At 40.1% G+C, this 22,164-nt stretch overlaps 1 protein-coding gene across 4 annotated transcripts in view; it reads right to left on the bottom strand.

Annotated features, from left to right (window-relative positions):
• Positions 1–4,452: 4,452 nt before the first annotated feature.
• EVC (EvC ciliary complex subunit 1) overlaps positions 4,453–22,164 on the bottom strand; it is a 51,598-nt gene continuing 33,886 nt past the window's right edge. For 3 of the 4 annotated variants that reach the window (XM_027891973.1, XM_027891976.1, XM_027891975.1), the window contains 9 exons: positions 18,098–18,207; positions 17,281–17,491; positions 14,435–14,641; positions 13,502–13,646; positions 10,095–10,203; positions 8,073–8,199; positions 7,730–7,823; positions 6,441–6,552; positions 4,453–5,429 (listed from right to left, as the gene is read on the bottom strand). In XM_027891973.1, the coding sequence (XP_027747774.1) occupies positions 5,348–5,429; positions 6,441–6,552; positions 7,730–7,823; positions 8,073–8,199; positions 10,095–10,203; positions 13,502–13,646; positions 14,435–14,641; positions 17,281–17,491; positions 18,098–18,207 (1,197 nt within the window). In that variant the 3' untranslated portion in view covers positions 4,453–5,347. The remainder of the gene's footprint in view (positions 5,430–6,440; positions 6,553–7,729; positions 7,824–8,072; positions 8,200–10,094; positions 10,204–13,501; positions 13,647–14,434; positions 14,642–17,280; positions 17,492–18,097; positions 18,208–22,164) is intronic. The other variant, XM_027891974.1, reaches the window with a different exon arrangement.

Here is a 22,164-nt window from a genome sequence, read left to right on the forward strand (position 1 = left end):
GGGTAAGCGTCTTCCTCTGCTTTCCAGTGCTGTGACTCTGTAATTGAAAATTTAGAATGGGGAAGATCAAGAGAAATTGTCTCTTAGGTTGACATTGTGCCATAGAAGGAACCTCCTTAGATCACAAGTGTTTAAAGACATCATTACAGATGTGTGCATACTATATTGTCTTAAGTAAACAGAGCTCACGGTAAATGTACGTACTGAAAATTGCGCTTACTAATGGTTGGTCTTGAACTTAGAGGTCTTTTCCAACCTTAATGATTCTGCAGTTCTGTGACATTGCAGCTGCCTCAGTTTTGGCCAAATGAGACCTAAATTAACTTTCTCCCAATACCTTCAGGTCTACATTTTATTTGCCTGAAGTGGAAATTCATTATCATTATCCTCATCTGTAACACAGAACCAGTATGCAGTGCTCCAGTCTGACCTAAGCTGTATTTGACTTCATACTGGTTTTCTCTGCTGACTGATCCAAGACAGTGTCCAGGCATGACATGAACAAGACACGCTCCAGGTAAGGTGAGGAAAGTGGACTTCAATTCTCTCTCTGAGAATGAGTGAAGTTTTTTCTCCTTGTCTTTCTGACTCTCTCACAAACTAGGTAAAGAAACCTTACTTCTGCCACGTTTTACATGTCTAATTGTGCTGCAGATGCTGTGGGAGGTGTGGGCTGCAGTGGAGGTGGAGTGCTATGAGATTAAGGAACACGTCCCCCTGTGTACTTTGCCTGTGTGTACACTGCAGAGCTGCCCCAGGAAAAGCCTTCCAGCAGTGTGGTGCCACTGTAATGGTTTAACTGCAACACTTGACCACTTCCCACCCGTCCATCCCATCCACACAGCAGTAACTTGGGTTGGCACAGACAGCTTGGTGCTTGCCAGGTGCATGTGGGACATAAACACGTTGGGAAGTAGCCTACCTGCAACTTGTCATTCTGAAGCCAGTGTGCCATCACCTCTGGCTTCCCTGGGAAAGGAACTGCTACCCTGGAAAACTCCATTTGGGTCAGCTTGGTCTGAAAGCTGGCAGCAGAGCTGGTCTGAACAGCCAGCTTTTCTTTTGCCTTTGGCTCTGAGCTGAACCAGTGGAAAAACACTGCAGTTCAGTCTGCAGTGAACTGAATTGATTCCTCCCAAAAAGAGGAAAATAATGCTTTTCATGAACAATCCCTTCTGCTAAGAATTCAAATTCATGTTTCCTATTGCCTGGAGAGTACTCTCATCCCCAGGTCTGCTTGCTGGTTCAGCTGTTTTATGACATGAATTAAAATAAATTGCTCACTTGGTGGTTCAGGTTTTTTATAGGAGTAAAGTAACACTAGCAGAGAAGCCTGAGGACAACCTGTCCTGGAATAACCTGCAGCCTAGCAGGTAAGGCAGTCCTGAAATGTCAAGTCTCCATCTGCAGTGTCCTATTCCAACCCATTTGCTGTGAATGTTGACAGCCAGCAACAGTTTTGGTGGTGTAACCCTGACAACAGAAATACAGCTGGTTTGTGAAGCAGAGCAGCAAATCTGGCTGGTTACAATTTCCATGGTGCTTTCCTTGCATGCTTTGGTGCAAGTAGCAATGGTTGCTCACCTTCAGATAAAACTCCTACTCCATGTATGAGGCTGGTCATGCTTGAGGTGGTAGAAATGATCATTGTGTAACCAGTGTTGAGATTCCACATGCTTGACAGCATCCTAAACCAAAGAACCCTTTTCCTAGAAGCTACTTGACGATCCACTGTTAACATGCATTTATTTTTCACAGTGAAGTGTCTGTGATTAAATAAGTGTGTGGGTGTTTGAGAGGCATTTCATGGTTCAGTGAAAAAGACTGTGCTTGCCAGGTCAATGTGACTATTCTACCATTTCTCCAAGGAGAAATACCCCAGCATACCCATGAGGTCCAAAAGGCCCTGCAGCCTGGCCATGCTGCCATGGGGCTGCTGAGGGGCAGCCTGCAGGAAGCCTGTGGATCCTGTGCTGTGCCAGAATCTCTGCTCTGAACACGCAGCGCTGCCTGGACGTGATTCAAGTAGCAATTGTTTGGAGCACAGGCGCCCTACTTGGATGTTCCTGTGGTACCATCAGAGAAATGGCATGTGCCATTGCTCATGGAGGGTTAAACAAAGCAAGTGGTGCTTCTCTTACCAGTTGGAGGCCTATTTCATAGCAATGCCCCTGCCCCTACATCACTAACCTGTCCTTAAGAAAATAAAAATAACACTAAAGAAAATGCGGATTAGCTGGTGATCCAAGTGCATCCTGCAGAATAGGAAACTCTACTTGAGTTTGCTTCCTTGTAGGAGCACCAAGCTGGGAGATGTTCAGTTTGTGAACTCAGGGGTGGGGAGCTGCTGTTACCTCCCTAAAGTTGGTAGCAGTGCAGAGACTTCAAGCTTTCTGAATCGTCAAACTTCTAAAAACTGGCAGCAGAGGTTATGACCTTGAAATACCGGATGTAGCTCTAAGGGTGCAGAACTGGCTCTTCCCTGTTGCTATTTGCAGACCACTTAAAATAAGCACCTATGACACACCTGAGGATTATCTGTCAATCAAGTGATGTGGAAGAGAAGGCTGGATCCATAGATCACCAAGTAGGTGGCAAGAAGAATTTGCTCTATTGTTTTCCAGGATTTCATCTTCTTGACATAAACACTTGTCCAAGGAAAACTCTTCAGTATATAAAATATCTACTCAGGTATCTGTCTATCAGTTCATGTAAATATACCTTGACATTAATAAGTGTGTTACATTAAAAAAAATAAATTAAAAATTAAAATTATTGCAAATCTGCATGATAAGGACATCATTAGAATATCAGTCTGGAATAGCAATGATATAATTCAAGTTGTATCTTAATCCTGTGTAACTGTCAAGGAGCTCCAGGCATGAATAAAAGGTATTTTCATTCCAGGTTCAACAGAACACTGGATTTTTTTTTTTTTTTTTTTTTTTTTTAATTTTGCTTCAGGAGACATCTATGCATCTATGAATTCAGTGCTTGCATCTGAATTTTCATCTCCCTTAAAAATTCAGGGATGTCTTAATGCACCATGCTCTGTTCCTTATTTCCTTCCCTCTGCACTTAATAGTAATCTATTAGTCATTGTTCATCTGCTCTTGGTAAAAAAATAAATCTCAGTCATCTAAACAAACTTTGCACAAACTTTCCAATAAATGTCAGTGATGGCAGTGATGGGTATTGGGAGAGGGGTGTATGGGATATGGAATAATGTTACCCTCGATGTTTAAAAACAGAAAACAAAAGGCATGACATTTTCCCCTAAATTTCTGCAGAAAGTGTTTTTGATATGCAACTCTAAAGTGTGATCAAAGCTCCAAGTTACCCTTTCCAGAACAAAATAAAGACAGGGTGCTTTATAGATTTACACTGTAAAGCAAGTGTTTTGAGCTCTGACTGGACCTAATCTTCGGGGTCTTTTCCAGCCTAAAGGATTCTATAATTCTATAACATAACACAGAAGTTCAGTAGTGCTTAACTGCAGAGCAACTGTTGTGAGCTTTGTTTGGCATTTGCTACACTTGTTTTTTGGTCCAATTAAACTCCATCTTGTTCAGTATCTGCTTCACTGACAGGGAGAGATGGCAAGTGCACGAAATCTGCTCATGACATTGAACAGGAACACAGTGTATCCATGGAGAAACTCAAGGAGACTGAGAAGTCAGTAACAGGGGCAAAAGAAGCAGGTGTTTTGTCGGGAAATTGCTAATGTGACTGTCGGAGAAGAAAGGTTTGTAAAAACTTCATCACAGGAAAGCGGGGCAGATGGAAGGCTGGGAGGTGCCCACACCCACGCCTGGGGGTACTCGCGGGGATCCTGCTGAGCACCGCGACCCTCCCTGGCTCCTTCCCGGGACTCCCTGCCCGCCACCTCCACTAGCGAGGGGATGGAAACCTCGCAAGCTGCCCAGCAGAGGGCACTGCTGCCCTGCTTTTGGAATAATCCGAACCTCTTTCCTAATGAAGAGAAAAAAACATTTCAGCCCTGCCCAGCCAAAGGAGAGCAGCCGGGAGACCCCACTCGGGTGATAAGAGACCCGCTGGGGTGACTGTGCTGCACCCAAACTGTGACTGGAGCTGCTGCTGTGCTGGGTGGTTTAAAGGATCATCAGCTCTAATGAGAAAAGCTTCTTTATTGCCATCTCTACAGAGCGGGGTGGGGGAAGAAAAGCAGAATGAGCAGCAACTGAAATGTCCAGATCAGACAGAGGGATCACAGAGCTCAGATACCAAAATACCAGAATCAAATGCTTGAAGTGGTATAATTTAGATTTTTTTTTTTTTTTTTTTTTTTTTTTTTGGGGTGAAAATTAACTTAATTAAAATTAAGTTTACCAAACTTGCTTGTGCGGCAACAATTCTGAGGCAAACTGCATAACTGCTGTAGTATTGTCCATCCTGCACCACAGGACAGACTTTTCATTAGCAAAATACCATCTTTATTTTTAAAAAGGCAGAAAACTTCCATTTTGTGAATGCTGTAAGGTTGCTTAAGTGAGGGAATTTATTACACAATACAGGTGCTCTGTACAGCCAGTAAAAACTCCCTGCTTTGCATAACAAGAACTCCCATAGGAGAAGTAATGAGCATAACAAAGTATATTGGAAACAAAAGGGTGTGCTTAAGGAAGAAGACTAGGAACTGAAGTATAAAAAAATGAAAGAACTGGTTTTGTCTCATTTTTCCTAAAAGTAATAATTTGAAATCTGAGACAAAGGAAGAGAAATACATATATAAACATCTTTGTACAAATTTTAAAAAGCATATATAGCCCTGGAAGCACTAGAATGTAACAAAAGAGCGACCAAATGTCATTGTTGGATGTACCAATACAATCTGAAGTCTGTTTAAATATTCTTTACATTTTTATCTGGTTTTGTTAGGCCAAAGCAGAAATTACAAAATACTAAGACTCGATCTACCACACTGAGGGCTCAAAAGCAAATGGTACATCCCTACTGAGATGAAACCTTACTTAGATACAGCAACCTAGGCAATCAGCCTAGTGTGGATCTGTTCTACAAGTGCACTTTCCTGAGGTATATTCCAAATCTAAACCTATCTTCCCTCCACACTCCCAAAGCAATCTCAAAAAGCTTATATTAAAGACTTCCTTGTTCCCCCTTTCCAAAACCAAGAGGGAATGCTGCATTAACAGCTAAGGAGGTCAGGATTGATTCTTGGTCTGCAGCTAAAAAAGATTTATCAGTTTTTATTGATTTTCTTCGTTGTTCCTCAGCAAAGCAGCTCAGTAAGTATCTATAGCTGCTGAGATTCCCCAGAAGAATGCTTCGGTACACTGTGTTCAGACAGTTCATATAAAGGCTTTTACTACCCGCTGCTTTTTTCTTTTAAGATATTTGAGTTTTTCCTTGGTTCCATCTCCCCTTCACGTGGGCTCTGCAACATCTCTCTGAAAGACATAAACATAAAACAAAATTGCAGACAGTTTTTAAAATGCTGCAGTTCTTTCTTAAACTAAGTTGATTTTGATAAAAGAAAGGCACTTGCCATATATAACTTCTGAACTCACTGGCTTCAGCTGCCTCTGTTGAGGTGCCAAAGCAAAACTGCAAAAAGATAAACGTTCCTTTGTTGGGTCCCTGTTCCCTACACACGTATCCCTTGTTGGCTGTGGGAAAGGAGTGTGTGAAAAGGGTTGATGCCATCAGGGAAAGGAGCCATCTCCTGAAGTCAGTCCCAGGCTGAGGTCACTCAGGGGATAAATACTTTTCCCCAAAGGCCTGTGGCTCCTGAGAACCAACTGTTTGCTTTGCCTGTCAGCAGGATTTTCTCTGCTCAATATATCAAGCCCCAGCGACCAGCTGGCTGGTTTGATCTGCCTGTAGTAATCAGCTGGCATCTTTCAGGTTTGCAGCCATTTCTCCTCCTCTAGTTAGCACCCCAGCATAAGCCAACTGAAACATCTATCAAGAAAATCATTGTTAGAGCTGCTACCCTCCTCAGCCAAAGACTGAAGCTTGCCTTTGTTCCTGAAATAAAGGTGGAAGTTGAAAGCCTAAATACCACAGACCATATTTTGGTTGCTACATGTCAGCCTAGTTCCATTGAATTCACTTGTCTCTGCTGATTTATGCTGTCTGTGACTCAGGTTTAAAAAGAACTAATTCAAGGAAGCAGTATTTCTCATTTCTCTACCTATAATCAAAGTTATTTATAAAATACATGGCAGCACATACAATCAAACACAGATGAATTTCCTAACTTAAAAAAAAAAAACCATGGGGAAAAATAGATCAAGTACACGTGAGAAGGAACTGTTACGGAAGAAACTTAGCTAATGTAGGCATTATATTTTGGGTTTGACTGATATACCTACTTGTGAAGTAGATTTTATAGCTTTTTATTTTAAAAAGTAGTTTTTTATAAATTGTTTTTCACATATTTTTAGCCTCTACTGTACCTGCATGAGCCAGAAGTCAGTCCATGGGGCTCTTGAATATTTCCATGAGAATCATCTTTTTCTGCTGATTCAGGTGAGTGGAAGGGCTGTCTTTTGGACTTCGTTTTTTCCCCTGAATTGCCAAATGCATGCGGATTAAAGAAAAAACAATCACATATAGTAGAGCTTGTTTGGTTTTGATTAACCTGAAGCATAAAAATACCCTCTAACACTGCATACATAATCTTAGTATTCCAAGGAAATCATTCACTTTCCATCAGACTAGCACACTGCTATTTTACCATTGCTTAGTTCTCACACAGCAGACTTCGAACTTTCACACTTGCTGAACACTGAAGTAAATTTTCAGGTGGTGCAACAGTTGAAAGCTCTATCATATATTATCTCAGCAAGTAACTGAAAATGGCTTTTATTATCAGAAACCAGAAGAAAAGCCTGTTCATAATTTTGGGTGATTTGAATCAGAACAATCTGATTAAAAATTCACTGCTTTTAGGGCCCTGAACTAAGCTTCCACTCGTGTCCCTGGGGTCACGCGCCTACCACGGTTCTGCACACTTGAGAAACAACCAGCTGGGGGGAGACACTTCAAAACTGTGCAGGTGAGTGAGCTGCTTTGCCTCTTCAGGCACTTATCTCACCTTTCAGCACCTTTCAAATGTAATGCCAAATGTTTAATTCTGATATTGCAGAAGGACTTCATGGCTCAAAGGATGACACTTTTTATGCTCCACCCAAAATCCAGACGAGGAAACGCAACTGCTATTCTGACAATTTGTCCCTAAGAATCTCCTGAAGAATGAATTAGTCTAATTTGTTAAATTAAATTTGTATAAATATTTCAAGTTTCCTGATTCAGTAAAATTTTACTTTTGAGCACGTGTGTGGGAAGGCAATTCTTCCATTCCACCAGGAGAATGAAAGCTGGGTGACTCAGCTCTGCTGTTCTCCCAAAGACTTAGTAATTGAGGTGAACAGAGCAGTTTCTAAAGGACATGATAAAGACATTAAAAATAACTTTGGTTCGAGCAGGGCAAAGCCTCACCTCAGTGGGCACAATGTGAATTATTGGCTAAAGGCTGCTCTGCGGTGATGAAAGGTGACACTTATTTGTGGCTGTGCTGTTGGTGACCCAGGTGACCCTGAAAGACTGCCTTTTCTACATCCCAGCTAGGGAAACGGCACTGATGAACAATCTCTCCTGAAACCCTGATGTGCTATATTGCAAGAATATGCACTGATATGTGGAACTATGTGGGGGGTTTTAAACAATTAAAGGTTGTATCAACCTGCTGTCTTGCTCCTTTTGGAAGGCTTCTTCTTCACAGTCATTGGAACTCTGGTCAGCACAGCCAACTCGCTCACAAAGTCCTGCTCTGCTTCCTGCACTCAAGGATAAACCAGCAGTCAGATAACACAACACAGCTCAGTTCTGGGTTACATTATGCTACATGTGGCATGACAAAACAGGCGTTTGTCACTGCAGAAACACAGCAAACAATATGGCCAGCATCAGTTCCCACAAGACAGCGGTGAATCCTAGCCCTGATTTTAACTAGGATAGCAAAGTGACCTGTCCCATGTTTTGCCATGGACTGCTTCAGATCCACGAACCATTTTACCCTGCTTTACCCTTAGCTGATTCTCCAGCTCGGTTTCCAGGTGATGCAATGCCAGCAGCTTCTGTTTCAGAGACTCCAGACGAATTTGCTGCTGCAGTTCAAACTGAGACAAAACCTTCTTTTGCTGCAGCACTATCCTGGTCAAGAGAAATGTAAAAGTAAAGATTGTTCAGTTCGAGGGAGGAATACAATCCTGGCTAAGTCTATTTAGAAGATTTTGTAGAGAAAAAGGCTCCTTAACAATATTGGTCCAGCCAGCTTCTGCTGGGACAGAAAATTTTGCGGTAGGTTTTTAGATAGATTTACTTATTCTAATCACCTGCCTTGGCTGTCCATAGGATACAAGCTCCTTTTGGAGGCAGGAATTAGAGCAGGAGTTTGGGTTGTCTGTGCCTGGACTTTGGGAGCTGGAGTTCAGCTCTGCAGTTGAAGTCTGCTTTCAAAACCACTGTATGTTTCTCAAAGTCAGCTTTACTGTCTGCTTGCCAAAGGGACAAGCTGTTAGAAGATCAAGTGTGAGGATAAGGGATTAAGAATTAGACATTTCATCCAGGGCTCTTCAGTACCAGACTGAGACTCATCCAGAAACATGGTAATTCAAAACTTGGCAACTGAGAGCACTGACAACTATATTCTTCACTTGTTTTACTTTTCTGGTTAAGGATTATTACTAATACAGTACAACCTGAATGGCTGAAACTTTCCTGCATCTGTATTTCTTCTGTTTTCTTGCCTAATCTACCTTGAAGCAATGCCTTCAATCATCCATCAGATTCCTTGGGGAAGGAGGTAACACAAATTGTTTCTGACATCTACACACAATGAAGCTGCTGTTGTAATGGTCACTGCCTACAGAGCAGTGAAAGCTTTCAAAATTTCCTTTTTTTGATAATGTTGCACCATGGGCAAAAAGAAATAAAACAATAAAACAATGAAAGGTTTAAAGGGAGTTAGATAAATTAATGGAAATTTTGTCATTAATTTACAAAGGACTGGGATTTGACCATAAAAGAAATCATAATGAAAATAAGAAAATGGGTTTGATTACTAATGGTTATGAGATCAGCTTAGATGCTGAACATTCTTCAATACCATATTTCTACTTGTACGGAGGTCAATTTCATTGTATTCTCTTTTAAGACACTATAAGCGATTATGGGAGAAAAAATCTGAGACAGCAGCTAGAAGCAAATTCATGTGTCAGAAAAAATGATAAATTTTATAATGAGTAACTAACAGATCTTTTATGAAGCCCTTTATATAAATCTATTTCTATACTAATTCAAACAAGGATGAGAAAAGGCAGGCAAAGATTTCTTCCAATTTAGAAGTAACAATGTCTAAAAAAAGAATTAATCTTTTTACAAAAATTGCAGATGCTATGTTGTTCTGGATAATACACTGAGAGTAAAGACATAAAATGATTACAAATATGTATCATGTGCATGCCAAGCCATACAGTTTTTTATGACAATTCATTCCTTTGCAATTGAAGTGCTTTTTGTCTGGACTTTAAGTTTTATAAAATCAGTACTTAATTAAATATTATTTTTATTTAATTAACATATGAAAGATTTTACTCTAAATTTAGTGCAATTAATCTTGATTGTCCAAGGCTTTCACTGAAATCTTGCCATTTTGAGTATTTTTTGTGCTTCAAACTTTTTCTCTTCATTATGGTATATGCAAACTAACAAACACTTTTCATGTTCAAAGTAAAAAGGATGGAATGTAGTGAATTAGACACCACTGGTTCCCATCGTACACTTATGTTACATTTCTTTTAAAATTTGGCATATGTTTTGGAATTGTTTTTCATTCTCTCTTTTTAAACTGTCAAATTACAGTTCTTCAATCTGTAACTAATGACCATCAGCAAGTTTATTTTATAAGAAAGTAAATCGGATATTTCTTTTCCATCAAAGACAAACATAAAATTCCAACTCAAGATTTACTCAGCTAGATGTTTACGTAGATCTGCCATGACTCACAATGTTTAAGTAGATTCAGTAGTGCTGCTGCCTGCTCTTACCTTTGATGGACTGCAGATGACACGTTCAGGAAGTCTTTGGTGTGTTTTTCTTTCAATGCCAGTTCATTCTCTTGTTTCTTCTTAAGTCTGATCTTCTCATTTCTTTCTGCTGAAATAACATTTTTGAAAATCTCCCGCTCAAAATTACACAGTGAATTGTGGCAACCTTCAGAACAAATTAATCCTGGTTCTAGGTAGTCTTTCCAAAGTTACTGCTCCTTAGGGGATATCAAGCACTTCTTACACAGTCTTGCTCTGCCCCTGTGACCTGTTGCACAGACAATAGTTTGTGCATCATTTAGCAGAGATGGTAATATCACTAACCTCCTATTCTACCTGCTTCTTCCACTAGGTTAACAGATTAACATGGAATTCAAAGCAGAAATTTTATAAAAACTCCTTGATTTCTTTGTTCAATACCTAAACAAAACATGCAATATAAAGAAAGCCCCCACTTAGAGGCCACCGAATCCTGGGAATGCTTTGCTTCACAAGATGTCCCCTCAGCTGACATCAAACAATTCTGGATACTTTTGCATATACTGACACTCTGTGACTAAGTCAGTGCTTACCTGCTGACCAAGCTCCTGACTCTTGCCTCTGAAGCCCTGACTGGCAGCAAGGCTTGGAGCGTGTCTGACAGACAGGACCTTGCACCACTGCTTTTAAATAAAACAGAGGGAGGGAGATGGATGGGTCTCTAACAGATGAGGGTACATTACCTTCACCTGGGGAGCATCCAACCTCTTCTGAGTGCTCAGAAAAGCTGACAGGCACCTTTCCTACCAATGGCACCATCAGGGAGCAGTTACTTCAGGCTGGGCTGGGCTGGCTGTGCAAGGGGAGGTACTCTCTACCTTTTTTTCCTGTGGCTGCACCAGACAAACTAAATTCAGCTTTACTAGGCCAAGGGATGTCAGAAGAAGCAAACTCCTCTAGCCTGACATTAAGCATAGTCACTCGGAGAGAGATGCCTGGCATAATAGTCCTTACTCCCATTTAACTGTCACTGAATGAAGTATATAAGAGATTTCCTATGTGGCACTTCTAATCCCACAGATAATACACAGTAGGTGGTTTTATTGCAAATGCTGTTTTTATCATCCTGTGTTTTAGATAGAGAAGTTATGAGAGGACTGGGTGAAGTTAATCACACTCCTAGTATGGTGATCATGCTTGGAGATCACCTCACAGATCAGCCCTTTCTGCAAAGCAAGCAACATGGATGTTCTGACTCCTGGATGAGCTTGGATGGAAGGCAATTGGCTTGGTGGTAGGGCTTAGAGCGTCCTGGCTGTGCCCCCAAGCAGAGCTCCAGGATGTTCAGAATCATGGCAAGAAACTTAAGTGCATATGGGGCCAACACAGCAGCAAAAATGAGAAAGAAGTGGGGCTATGCATTACAAATCTGGACTTTGGTTAAAGAAGGACTAAGGTTTACTAAAGTGTCCAAGTCCCTTAGATACCAAGGGGCAAGCTACAGCACAGATACTTAGGTTTGCAGTATTTTTTCACTGTAGCAGTTCATTTGATCAGTGAATTTCAGCTGGGTTTCTCTCTGGCCACCCAAATCTGGAACATTCCCGCTTTATTACCAGCATAAATACTCTCATCCTCCCTCCTGTCTGAAGGTTTACATTGCAGCAGAACTATTTTCTTTTCCTTCAGTTGAAAACAAAATGTGCTCCATCACGTGTAATTTTCTTCCTTGTAGTTCATGGCAAACCAACACACTCAAATAATAACATACCCACACAACCTCTAGGAGAAAAAATAACCTAAATGAGCAATCACCAGAAGGTTGACTGTGCTTCTGGTGACTGGTATTCTAGGTCTCACAACCTAACTGGGAGACCAGTTGAGAGCAATATCAAAACACTGATGAAGCAGAACATTCAAGTGTTTATTGACATCCAGCTCAGCTCAGCTCAGCAGAGCATTCTGGAACAGGCTTCAGTTTTAATTTTGGCTTGAAGAAACTCAAATCAAAGGGATTTTGGACACTACAGTTGGTTCAATCAGGGCAAAAGAGGTCTTTAGAGGTTTCTGAGAACTTCAGTAAATTACTGCTTTGCTGGATACCAGTGCCTGAAATACAGACTGTCCAAAATCCCTGCACAGATTTTGCCTTACTTGAAGCACTTCAGCTTCCAGTATTAAAGTCTTCAAGGTTCACAACAGAACACTGCAGAACAGTTTGGTTTTCTCCAGTTAGCTATGCCTAGCTAATACTGGGCCTCACAAGTCCCTCCTACCAACTCGCCTCTGGATCTCAGCCTTGAGTAGATACACCTATTCCTCCTCAAAAAATCTCTTCTGTGGTTAAAGAATATTTTCTGTTTTAAAAATTGCTAACTCTCCTTTAGAAAAAAAAATTATCCATTCCATGTCTCTCAAATACCTATGATCTTACTCGCATTTTGCTAACTTGTTAACTTCATTTAATGCCTACAGCTTTCATCAGGGGAGGGGAAGGTGTTTACAAAAGAAATCAATAATCACAGCTTGCTTTTTTTCTCTTCTTTTGAAGGAAATTAACAAATAAAATAATTCCAGGAGAACCTGCCCGTATTTATGTGAGATATAGCAGTTTCAAGAACTTGTGAGAATCATGCTTGACAGCTTCGCAATAGTGCAGTAGCTCACAGAGTGTTCTAGGGTGGGCATGCTTGGCTTTTTGGTGTCTCCTCTAATGAATTTCCTCAATTTCAGAGACATCAACATTTCTCTGAGCCAAACAAAGAAATTAATCTAAAAGTCTACTTCACAAAGCTGAGGTCAGTAACCCAGAGGAAGCAGACTTATCTGCCAGCGATGTTTGTTTTCTAATATTGGAACAGGAATTGCAAACTCAGATCTCCTCCCTTCTAGGGAAAAGATTCAGCTTGCAGGAGCCTGTCACGTATTCCCTCTCTCTCCCTATGAATATTGGATTCATTGATTCAGTTTATCTGCATGAATTAATATACCAAGTTGAACAGTGGTAGATATTAACTCTACAACCTAATATTTGTACAGCTCCTTACTTTTGAAATTTTTCCTGCCCCGTGTTGAGGTTTAAAGCACTAGAAAATCAACTGCAGGCAGTTGTGACTGTGATGGTATCTCTGATCCTAGCTTGGTGAAGCAGAGTTTGTGGTTAAACTATAATTTCCATCACTGGATCATCATTCTGTGTGCGTTTGTACCAAATGTCAAGTAACAGGGTCCTGCATCTATGACTGTAATTCAAGTAGTTAATAAAAACAGTTCTACCATTTCTCCTTCAAAGATGTAAACAGACCTACTCATTCATTTTGCTTTGATGGTTAAATAACAGATTTCTGTTATCTATAAAAACAATATTTACAGTGATAAGGTAATTAATTTAGACAGAATTGTCTTAGAGTTGTCAATATCATACGTACCTTGTAAGGATTTCAGCTGTTGAAGCTTTTTCCCTTCATAGCCCTCTGTGATTTTTCCTAATTGCTGGTAGTAGTTTTGCACCAGTCTATTGATATTATTGCTGGTCCCATACACACTTTCAACAGCAGCTTCCACCAGCCTTTCCTGTATCAGACAGTACAAGCCATAAGTAAAAAACTGACCTGTTTTGATCTGTCTGATCTGTCTGAAACACACAACCTGATTATGTATGTGCACAGAAAATTGTGAATTTAAATGTGGCGTTAAAATGTGGCAGACCAAGATGCTGAAAACCAGGTATCTCCCTTTGTCCATGGAACATTTCAACATAGTAAACTGTAGTAAAATCTTTCTAACTTGCCTCCCCTTCATCTGGGAAGAGGTCATTCCCCTATCTGTTCAATCTCTGTAGCCCGTTTTCCCCGTCAACCCAACTGCCAGCAAAGTAAATCAATATATGTGTAGCTCTGCTATGACTTTCCATTACACAGAAAATTCAAATATTTACTGTGGAAACATTTTATTCATCTTGGGAGCAAGAATTAGTTTTATTTAATTATTCATCTATGAAGTAATATTAAGGTGTTAATATACAAACACTACTGATTAATCAGAAAACCTTCATCAATACGTAACCATCTCCCTTTCCTACTCCTTTTTATTATTCTCTTCCATGAAGAACTCTCACAATTTTTTATATTTTTCAGGGTTTAGCTTAATAAAACCTATTTTGGCTAATATAGCAAATACTCTACTGCTACCTAAGTGTTAGTTTGTAAATACTTTACAAGGTATGTTCAGTTTTAACACAGGTTGTAATGATCTCCTGCTAATACTTCTAAGCATAGGGTAATGCATAAATTAAATTGCTTTCCATTTTAGCAGAGTAGTCCTCAATTTTTTTGGAAAACCACTATTGAACACTTCCATACCTTGAAGTCCTGCCCATCATCTGAACTCTTTTTTCCAGCTTCCCGCTGGGCATGCTGCAGCAGTGTCTGCCCAATCACCTGCTCCATGTGCTGCTGAAGAAACTGAAGAGCTTCTTGGATTTCTGTGACTAGCTGCTGGTGAAATTCTAAATTGGTTTCCTGTGTTTCTTCCTCGAGTTTCTCCTCCTCTTCCCGAATGTGGGACTCCTGGTAAACATAAAATAAGATAGTACTGCCATTTAAATATGATAATAAACTTAGTCAACTTCACTTTGAAAGAAGTCCTACACCCATTCAGAATGTTACCATTTTAACAATGAGAATAATCTAATTTCCAATGGAAACATGTCCAGTCATTTAACACATTTGTTTTTGCACAAAACTACAGCCTCTGTCACGACACATACAGTACCAGCTGCATCCTGTGCCATTAGCCATTTCCAAGTGATGTATTCACACCTATGTCAAATACCCTGAGCCTTGTTCCCGTGCAGGCAAGTATACAGTATACAGTTACAGAAACACTTGTACAGTTTGTGTGGCCTACCTGAGAAAAACTTGGTATATTGGTACTAAAGGCCCTTGGGAGAGGTCATGAATGTGTGTAATAGCACCTGAAAACCATTTGCACAGCATCCTGTGGTCAGGAGTTCTAAAGCTTACCAACATATCTCTTAATTTTGAACCTGCCATCTAACAGCTTTGCTCAGTGTTCTCTTCTTTCATTAAAAACAAATGAAAATTTGTTCCCTTTTCACATATTATATACCAATTTTAAAACCTATGATACTCCATATGACACCGTTTTTTAGGCTAAAGAGTTCTTTGAGGTCTTTGGACCATCCTTGCCACCATTATCCACGCTTCTTTTTAAATCCACTTTCCACCTAAATTCTCTTTAGAACACAATAGCATATGCTCACCAGGACAACCTGTTCTGTCTTCCTTACATGTATTAGTCTTCCACAGATGGCCTTCTATTGTGTTGCTGTGTCCTTCTTATTAATATTCTCATTTAAGGCTAAATAGCATTAAATTATTCTGGGGGACTTGACAGTACCTATTTGATGCCTTCACGGAAATGCAAGTAGAAAAAGAACCTGCTCTGCCCACATTCATCTGTGGAAAATAATGATGTCCGTATTAATGCTGGGTTGTTCTGACATATCTCTATTTATAGCTCAGACATATGTTTTTGAAAGTTTTTTTAGACAGTTGAAATGTGATTAAATTGTTTCTCCTTTATTTTAGAGATCGAATGCCATGATCCCTTAGTGTTGTTTTACATTCTACATGAATTCAACAGATCGATATGACAACATCCGCCAGTCTAAAACTGGCCCAAGAAAAAATTAAGTTTAGTTAAAACAACACAGTATGTCTAAAAATCTGGTTGAGTGTCTGTAAATTAACCTTTTCCTTAACTCCTTATAGACTGTTTTAGGGTTTGTTTGTAACATGTTTTTTCTCTCTTGACTTTTCACAATTCCATACTTATGTCATACATCTTTGGCAGTAAAGATCTTATATGTGTATTTTTAGCCACTTCCTTGTGAGATGAGTTTTAGCTGGACTTGGAAAAAGGCTTTAATGGAGAGAAGCCAAAGGAACACCAACACCTGGGGACATTTCATTTTTGTTAGGGAACACGGTGATTGCATCAATTAATGTCTCTGTGGGAGCTAAGTGAGAGGGAGCAGTGGAAAGCAAGAGGAATACAGTGATACGCATTCGTATTTTATTATTTTATATTTTATTTCTTCTGAATTTTTTAAAAGATTTTCAAACATAGCAGAAAATACTTCAACTGATGTTTCAAACATGAAAATGGCAGCAGACAGATTTTCCTTATTCCTCTTCCAAGTGGAGATGGAGGGTTTGCATTATGCAAATCAAAATAAGAAGGATACCAAATATTATCTATCAGCTAATTACACAGTGACAGCATGGAGCACAGAGCTGCAAAGTGTTGGATGGGTTCAACCCAATGTGCTGCAGCAGTGGGTTGGGCAGGGGCTATCACTGACACCTGCTAGGAGGCTTGTATGGTGTTGAAATACGAAATTTGGTGTTGTTCTAGGTAAATTTCCAGTGCAGGTAAGTTATTTACTTAAGGGACAACAACAATTAAGGGATCAACCCTAAAAACCACAGTCACAAACAGATTTGGAAGTGACCTGTAGGAATATCAAGTCTAAAAATCCTTTCAACTTTCCCTTACCTCCCTGACCCAGAGGAAACAGATAATTTGGAAAGATGTCAAGGGAATAGATGCTGAGCTTCTTATGTGGACAGAAGAGAGAAAAAAAGAGTGAAAAATTAGGTATAGAAGAACTTGCTAGGTCTAGTAGAAGGAAGAATTTCTTCTAATGCTTCTCAAGCGCATAATAGGAGAAAGTGCAGAAATAGGAGTTTATCTTACCCTGAAGCAGCAACTTTGCAGAAATCCTTTATACATAGAATCATAGAATCAGCCAAGTTGGAAAGGACCTTTGAGATCATCAAGTCCAACCCGTGATCCACTACCACCATGGTTACATGTTGACCTGCCTTCTCTCATTAGTGTTTTCATATAAAATAAAATGCTAAATAAGCTTGCCATGATCACACATACCACAGATAGCCACACAGCAGATAAAGCAACAGGGTATTTTAAATATCTGCCCAAACTACAACAGGCACACTCAGGGACCTCCCATGTGCCAGTGGTAGGCACATTTTTGACACAGAACATTTTTCTTTCTACTTGGGACTTTGGTTTTTTTTTGATCTTCTATGACTACTTCTAATGCCCTATATCATACCATGAGACCTCTGGAGACAATCCACCCAGACACTGTACTTACCACTGCCTTCTGTAACTGCCACTGGTCCTCATCTTGGCACAGGGAGGATCCCTTTTGCAGGGTATGTTGCTCACTCAGCTCCTGAAGCAGGCTCTTCTTTCTGGACAGCCTCATGTGGGCCAGGACTGCCATTCCAGCTCTTCGGAGAGTTAACCTTCTGAGCACTGAATGCAGCAGAAGCCGATGTTTTTGCAATATGTAGTTAACAGACCTGTGAAAAGGACCATTAAAAGTCAATCAGCAAAGCTGCTTGGTCATTTGGCACGGCTGCGTTCAGCAAAGTCATTGCTTAAAGGTGACAAGAGTTCTTCGTCACTCTGTGTAATGTCTTTTTGTACAAAGCACGCCTTGGAAAGCTGACCAGGTGTAAAGAATGGATATTGCTGTGACAGACTTTTAGTTCTGTCACACTGGAGTTAAATTAAAATAAAAACAGGAATACAATAGTTAAATAATCATTTATATGCTGCTGGACTGAACATTTTATCTTGAAGAATATGCAACTCCAATGTGATATATGGAGAGCAGAGAGTCTGGTTCAAGACTAGAAATCACCCACATAGTCTATAGACAGAAAGCACACCACTGCGAAATCACACAAGACTTTTTTTTCTACCTACCAGGAGTCACGATATGTGTATTTTTTTTTATTTTGCTTTTGATACTCAGACAAAAAAATCAGGCAATTGCCTCTCTCTCTCTGAGGATGCTCATAATCCCTCAACACTGCTTTCCACAATGTAATGTCAAAAAGTTCTTATCTGTGCATGCAACAGTGAAGTTTCACACCACTGCTTACTGACGAAACCATACTTACTCATCACTGAGGCATCCCAGTCTGCTTACGACACCTTGAATTATCTTCTCTTGTTTCTCAGACAGGTGCTTTTGCATCACAGCAGACAGAGCGTATTCCATTGTCCATAGCTAAAAGCAGGGGGGGAAAAATTACAAATGTAAAATACTTTGATTTCAGTCATTCTAGTCACCACATTAAGAAATAGGGGCTTATTTGGTGTCATTTTGCTAAAAGCAATCACCCTTCACTTTCAAGAAACAAGCTCATGATGAATTAAAATTATTCTAATCAGGAATATTTTTTCAGTGATTAAAATCTTAAAGAAAGCTCTCTGTAAAAAAAAGGAAGGTTTTGCACTGGTTTGGATGAGCACTGAGCTCCATCTCCTACAGATTTTTTGGTTTCAGCAACAGAAGAACAAGAGAAAAATAATAATATGGCACAAAATATTGCATCGACTCTTATCAGCAGGTTGCAGTAGGCTTTTTGTTTGGTTTTTTTTCCACTAGCAGAGAATGTAGTTTTTATTCTCACTGAACAAAATAAAGATATAATCTTCCATCGCGCTTTTGTGTATATAGTACATAGTGCTAATAGCTGGAAATGGAGACTGCATGATTAGGTAATAATATGGACTGCAAGTTTACAGGTCCTTCAGGGTGATACTTAGATCAAAGAATTTAATCTTTAAGAGAGTTTTGATGGATTCGCCATTAGACTGTAAATTTTTGGAGATGTGGACTTAAGATTTCATTTAGTGCACTGCCAGAATTTAAGGAGTAATTCATTAGCTGAAATGGTTGTAAGGCCCAAACTCTGTTACTATGAGATGAAGAGTGTATTTCAGGCTATGCTGGCAGCTGAATAAATGCAGGTTACCTGCTGATGTATCCAGAGCCCTAAATTAAATATAATACTCAAGGTCTCTGACAGCTTCCCTTTATGTTCCAGCCCCATTCACAACATGAGTGACTAAATTTTCTATTATTGCAGCCAGCAAGGTTTCAATAGATCAATATGTCTAGCAAAGAATTAGATGTGTAATTGCACAATTGTTAGTGTTAGGAGTGGTACTGGGCCCTCCTGCTGGATTTGATAGCCTTTTCCTTGGGAAGCAGTGATCTGTGCAGGAGAGGCTATATCTGTGAGCACAGAATAAACTCCCCTGGGAAGTGCAGAACATCAGAAACCTCATCATCTTTGGCTTCAAAATAAAAATGTATTTTTTTCTTGGCTAGAATCTTGTCTATAGTATACACAGCGACACATCTAATTGATCTCCTTCCCTGCAGAAAACCTTACCATAACACATATTCCTGAGCAGGATGCCTGAGAGGGATGGACAGGCAGTCAACAGCAAGTGACAGATGGGAAGAGTGCAGCTGAGCATGAGAAGTGCAGCCCCAAAGTCTGTAAGGCACCAGAGACACACCAGGCTGCTCTTGGCAAGCGCCACACATGTACCCATGTAGCCAGACCCCAACTGATTTGAGTCTAGCCGAGCCTTAAAATCACAGAGCACGGCCAAGCACAGTGCCTTCTCTGATTGCATGCTGCAAGCGTCAAATTAAGGTCTATCAGGTCTCCAGGTATCATCATGACAGATGGCAAAGACTTGCTGGAAGTAATAACTATCAGTATTTCCCTTTAGCAGCTCTGTGGTTATGGCTTCCTGGTGTTTCACACCTCTCTGCATATGCCTTGTAGGTTCATCCCATTGTGTACTTTAATGTCTCTTTCAGTAGTTAGAAGAAGGACTGAAAATGATCTTTAACTTTCTAGATGTACTTTCATTTCCAGTGAGAGACTGGCTGTGGGTCAGATGAGGTTTCCCACCACTTTTGGAGACCACATTATTCACTAAGGAATTGCTCTTGAAGGGCCTGTCTGCACACTTGCTGGTAAAAAGCATGAGGGTGTATATCACCAAGGCACAGAAGACAGAAAATGATTTCTGAATGAATTACAACTGGAATGGTCAATGATATAATATTGCAGACAAGAACCCAAAATTTAGCACCTCACCTGCTACTAGTATATCCTATCCAAAAAGGTACTATCAGAGTGATAACAAAGATAGGGATATAGTCATTCTTTACTTCTGTCTATGAAGAAACAGCCTAGTTCTGTAGCAGAGAAAGTGTTTTTTAAAGGAAAAGAATGAGTCACCTTTTCCATTAGGAGTGCATTTGAAGCAATCTGTACGCAGAACTTATAAAATATCTCTTCACCTCACTAAGACCAATGGAAAGCTGACAATGCAGCAGAAATTCCCCCAGTGCACAGTTATTAAACTGAACAGCAGAAGTACATTAGTCATGTTAAGTAGTAAGAGAACGAAAGGAAAGGAGCAGGATTATTACACGTTTAAGATAGGCTGATAAATAAGGAGGATTGAGACCAAATAATAAACCAGTGTTTTGTTTCAAAAAGGCTATTAGGAAGATTATCAAGATGGGAAGGATCAGGTGGGAATAAACAGAATATTATATGTTTTATTGGAGGCAACACTTCAGCAGCTCACTGGGATGGGCTGGCAAGGCTGGGTATTTTCTACCTCCAAAATAGACGAAGAACTTACAGACACAAACAGAAATGCAACAGCAATGATTCTCTGGGAATGTTAGTTTGAGACATATGACTGAAAACCAGCAAACCTGAGACAACTACTTCATCAAGCCAGGTGGCAGGGTCAGGCTTTGTGCTTGCTTTGATCTTCCAATGCTGGGTCAAGTCACCACACCTCTCCAAGCTTTTCTCTTCTTAGGAATAACCTTACTTTGGTCAGAGATGGGTCTCATAAGGAGGGGAGAAACTCAGGTTGCTATACAGACTTAGTGGCTGGAACAGAGCTCAGGCCCTCCCAATCTGCATTTAACCAGTAAAAGCAATAACAAAAGTATGGTAAACAGGGGAGTAAAGCTCCAAGGAATGTCTGGCTCCTTGAAGTGTTGTTCCAATCACTATGAAAAAATGAGCATAAACCAAAAAGGAAGTGTTAAAATGTACACCACATTAAACTTGGTAAGCAGATGCTGGTTTAGTTTTCTGAGCATCAGTGATGTCGGAATGGACAGAAATCCCTGTTCTTATTCTGTAAGCTTCCAAGCATTTTGCTTCCTGGTCACAAGTCTATTTCAAGAACTTCTGAAGCACTGCTAATGTTAAGTATTACTCTCTGGCAATAAGGGCAAGGAATATGCCTCTCACCTCTGTTTTGACATCATTAGCATAGATTATTCAGGAAATAGAAGGGAAGGGATTTCTCCCTACCAGCCTCTAGGTGGGGTGCAATGCACACTGACTGCCAAGCCAATCCCTCAGCCTGGTGCAGCAGCTGCACCCCGAAACCCCTGCCCAGGCAGGAGAGCTCATCTACAGAAATCATGAGTTAGGGACTATGTGGGAACATGCTCAAAATTTATTTTCGTAAGTCATTTGTTCCCAATAGCCTCGCTCACATCCTCCAGCACGTAAGACAAAGTCATATATGAAACTGATTTTTGCTTTTCAATTGTAAAAGAGATTCTGTTCCCTGTAAGGACATCATATGTATAAATGCTAGGAAAGCTAATCTAAAAACAAACGGAAAAAAAGGTGGTTCAGGTAAAAGGGAAAAATCTCTTTCTGAGCCACCTTGAAAAGCACATATAAATGCCCTGATGAAAAGTCTTCTGGTATTGAGTTCCCAAGCCTGTAAAGCAGGTGGCTGTGTAACTCTTAGCACAGTACATTTATCACAAGGCAAATGAAAGACATATCTCCAGACAGAAAATGCCTGATAAATTAAATGACTGTTGATTTATGGATCTTCTGTCATGGTGAGCACTGTAGCATCTATGGGATCTCTTAAATGACATGATCACCTGTCATAAGGTCTCTCTTCTCCTTAATGTGGAAACCAGGTGTTCCTTTTTGTAGGACACAAGTGTCAGCTTATTGCTTAAATGCTCATGCTGCTTTGTTTATACTAGGAAAGGGTCAAGAAATTCACTTTGCATTTGAACGTAACAGAATGGCTTGTGTGATGTTTTTAACACTCATTTATACAGGAAAAGTTGCCAGCCTTGGTTTGGTGGAATAGC

This window comes from Empidonax traillii, unplaced genomic scaffold (genome assembly GCF_003031625.1).
Source record: "Empidonax traillii isolate 1590-97213 ecotype Southwest subspecies unplaced genomic scaffold, ASM303162v1 scaffold336:size770142, whole genome shotgun sequence".
Classification (NCBI taxonomy): Eukaryota; Metazoa; Chordata; class Aves; order Passeriformes; family Tyrannidae; genus Empidonax; species Empidonax traillii.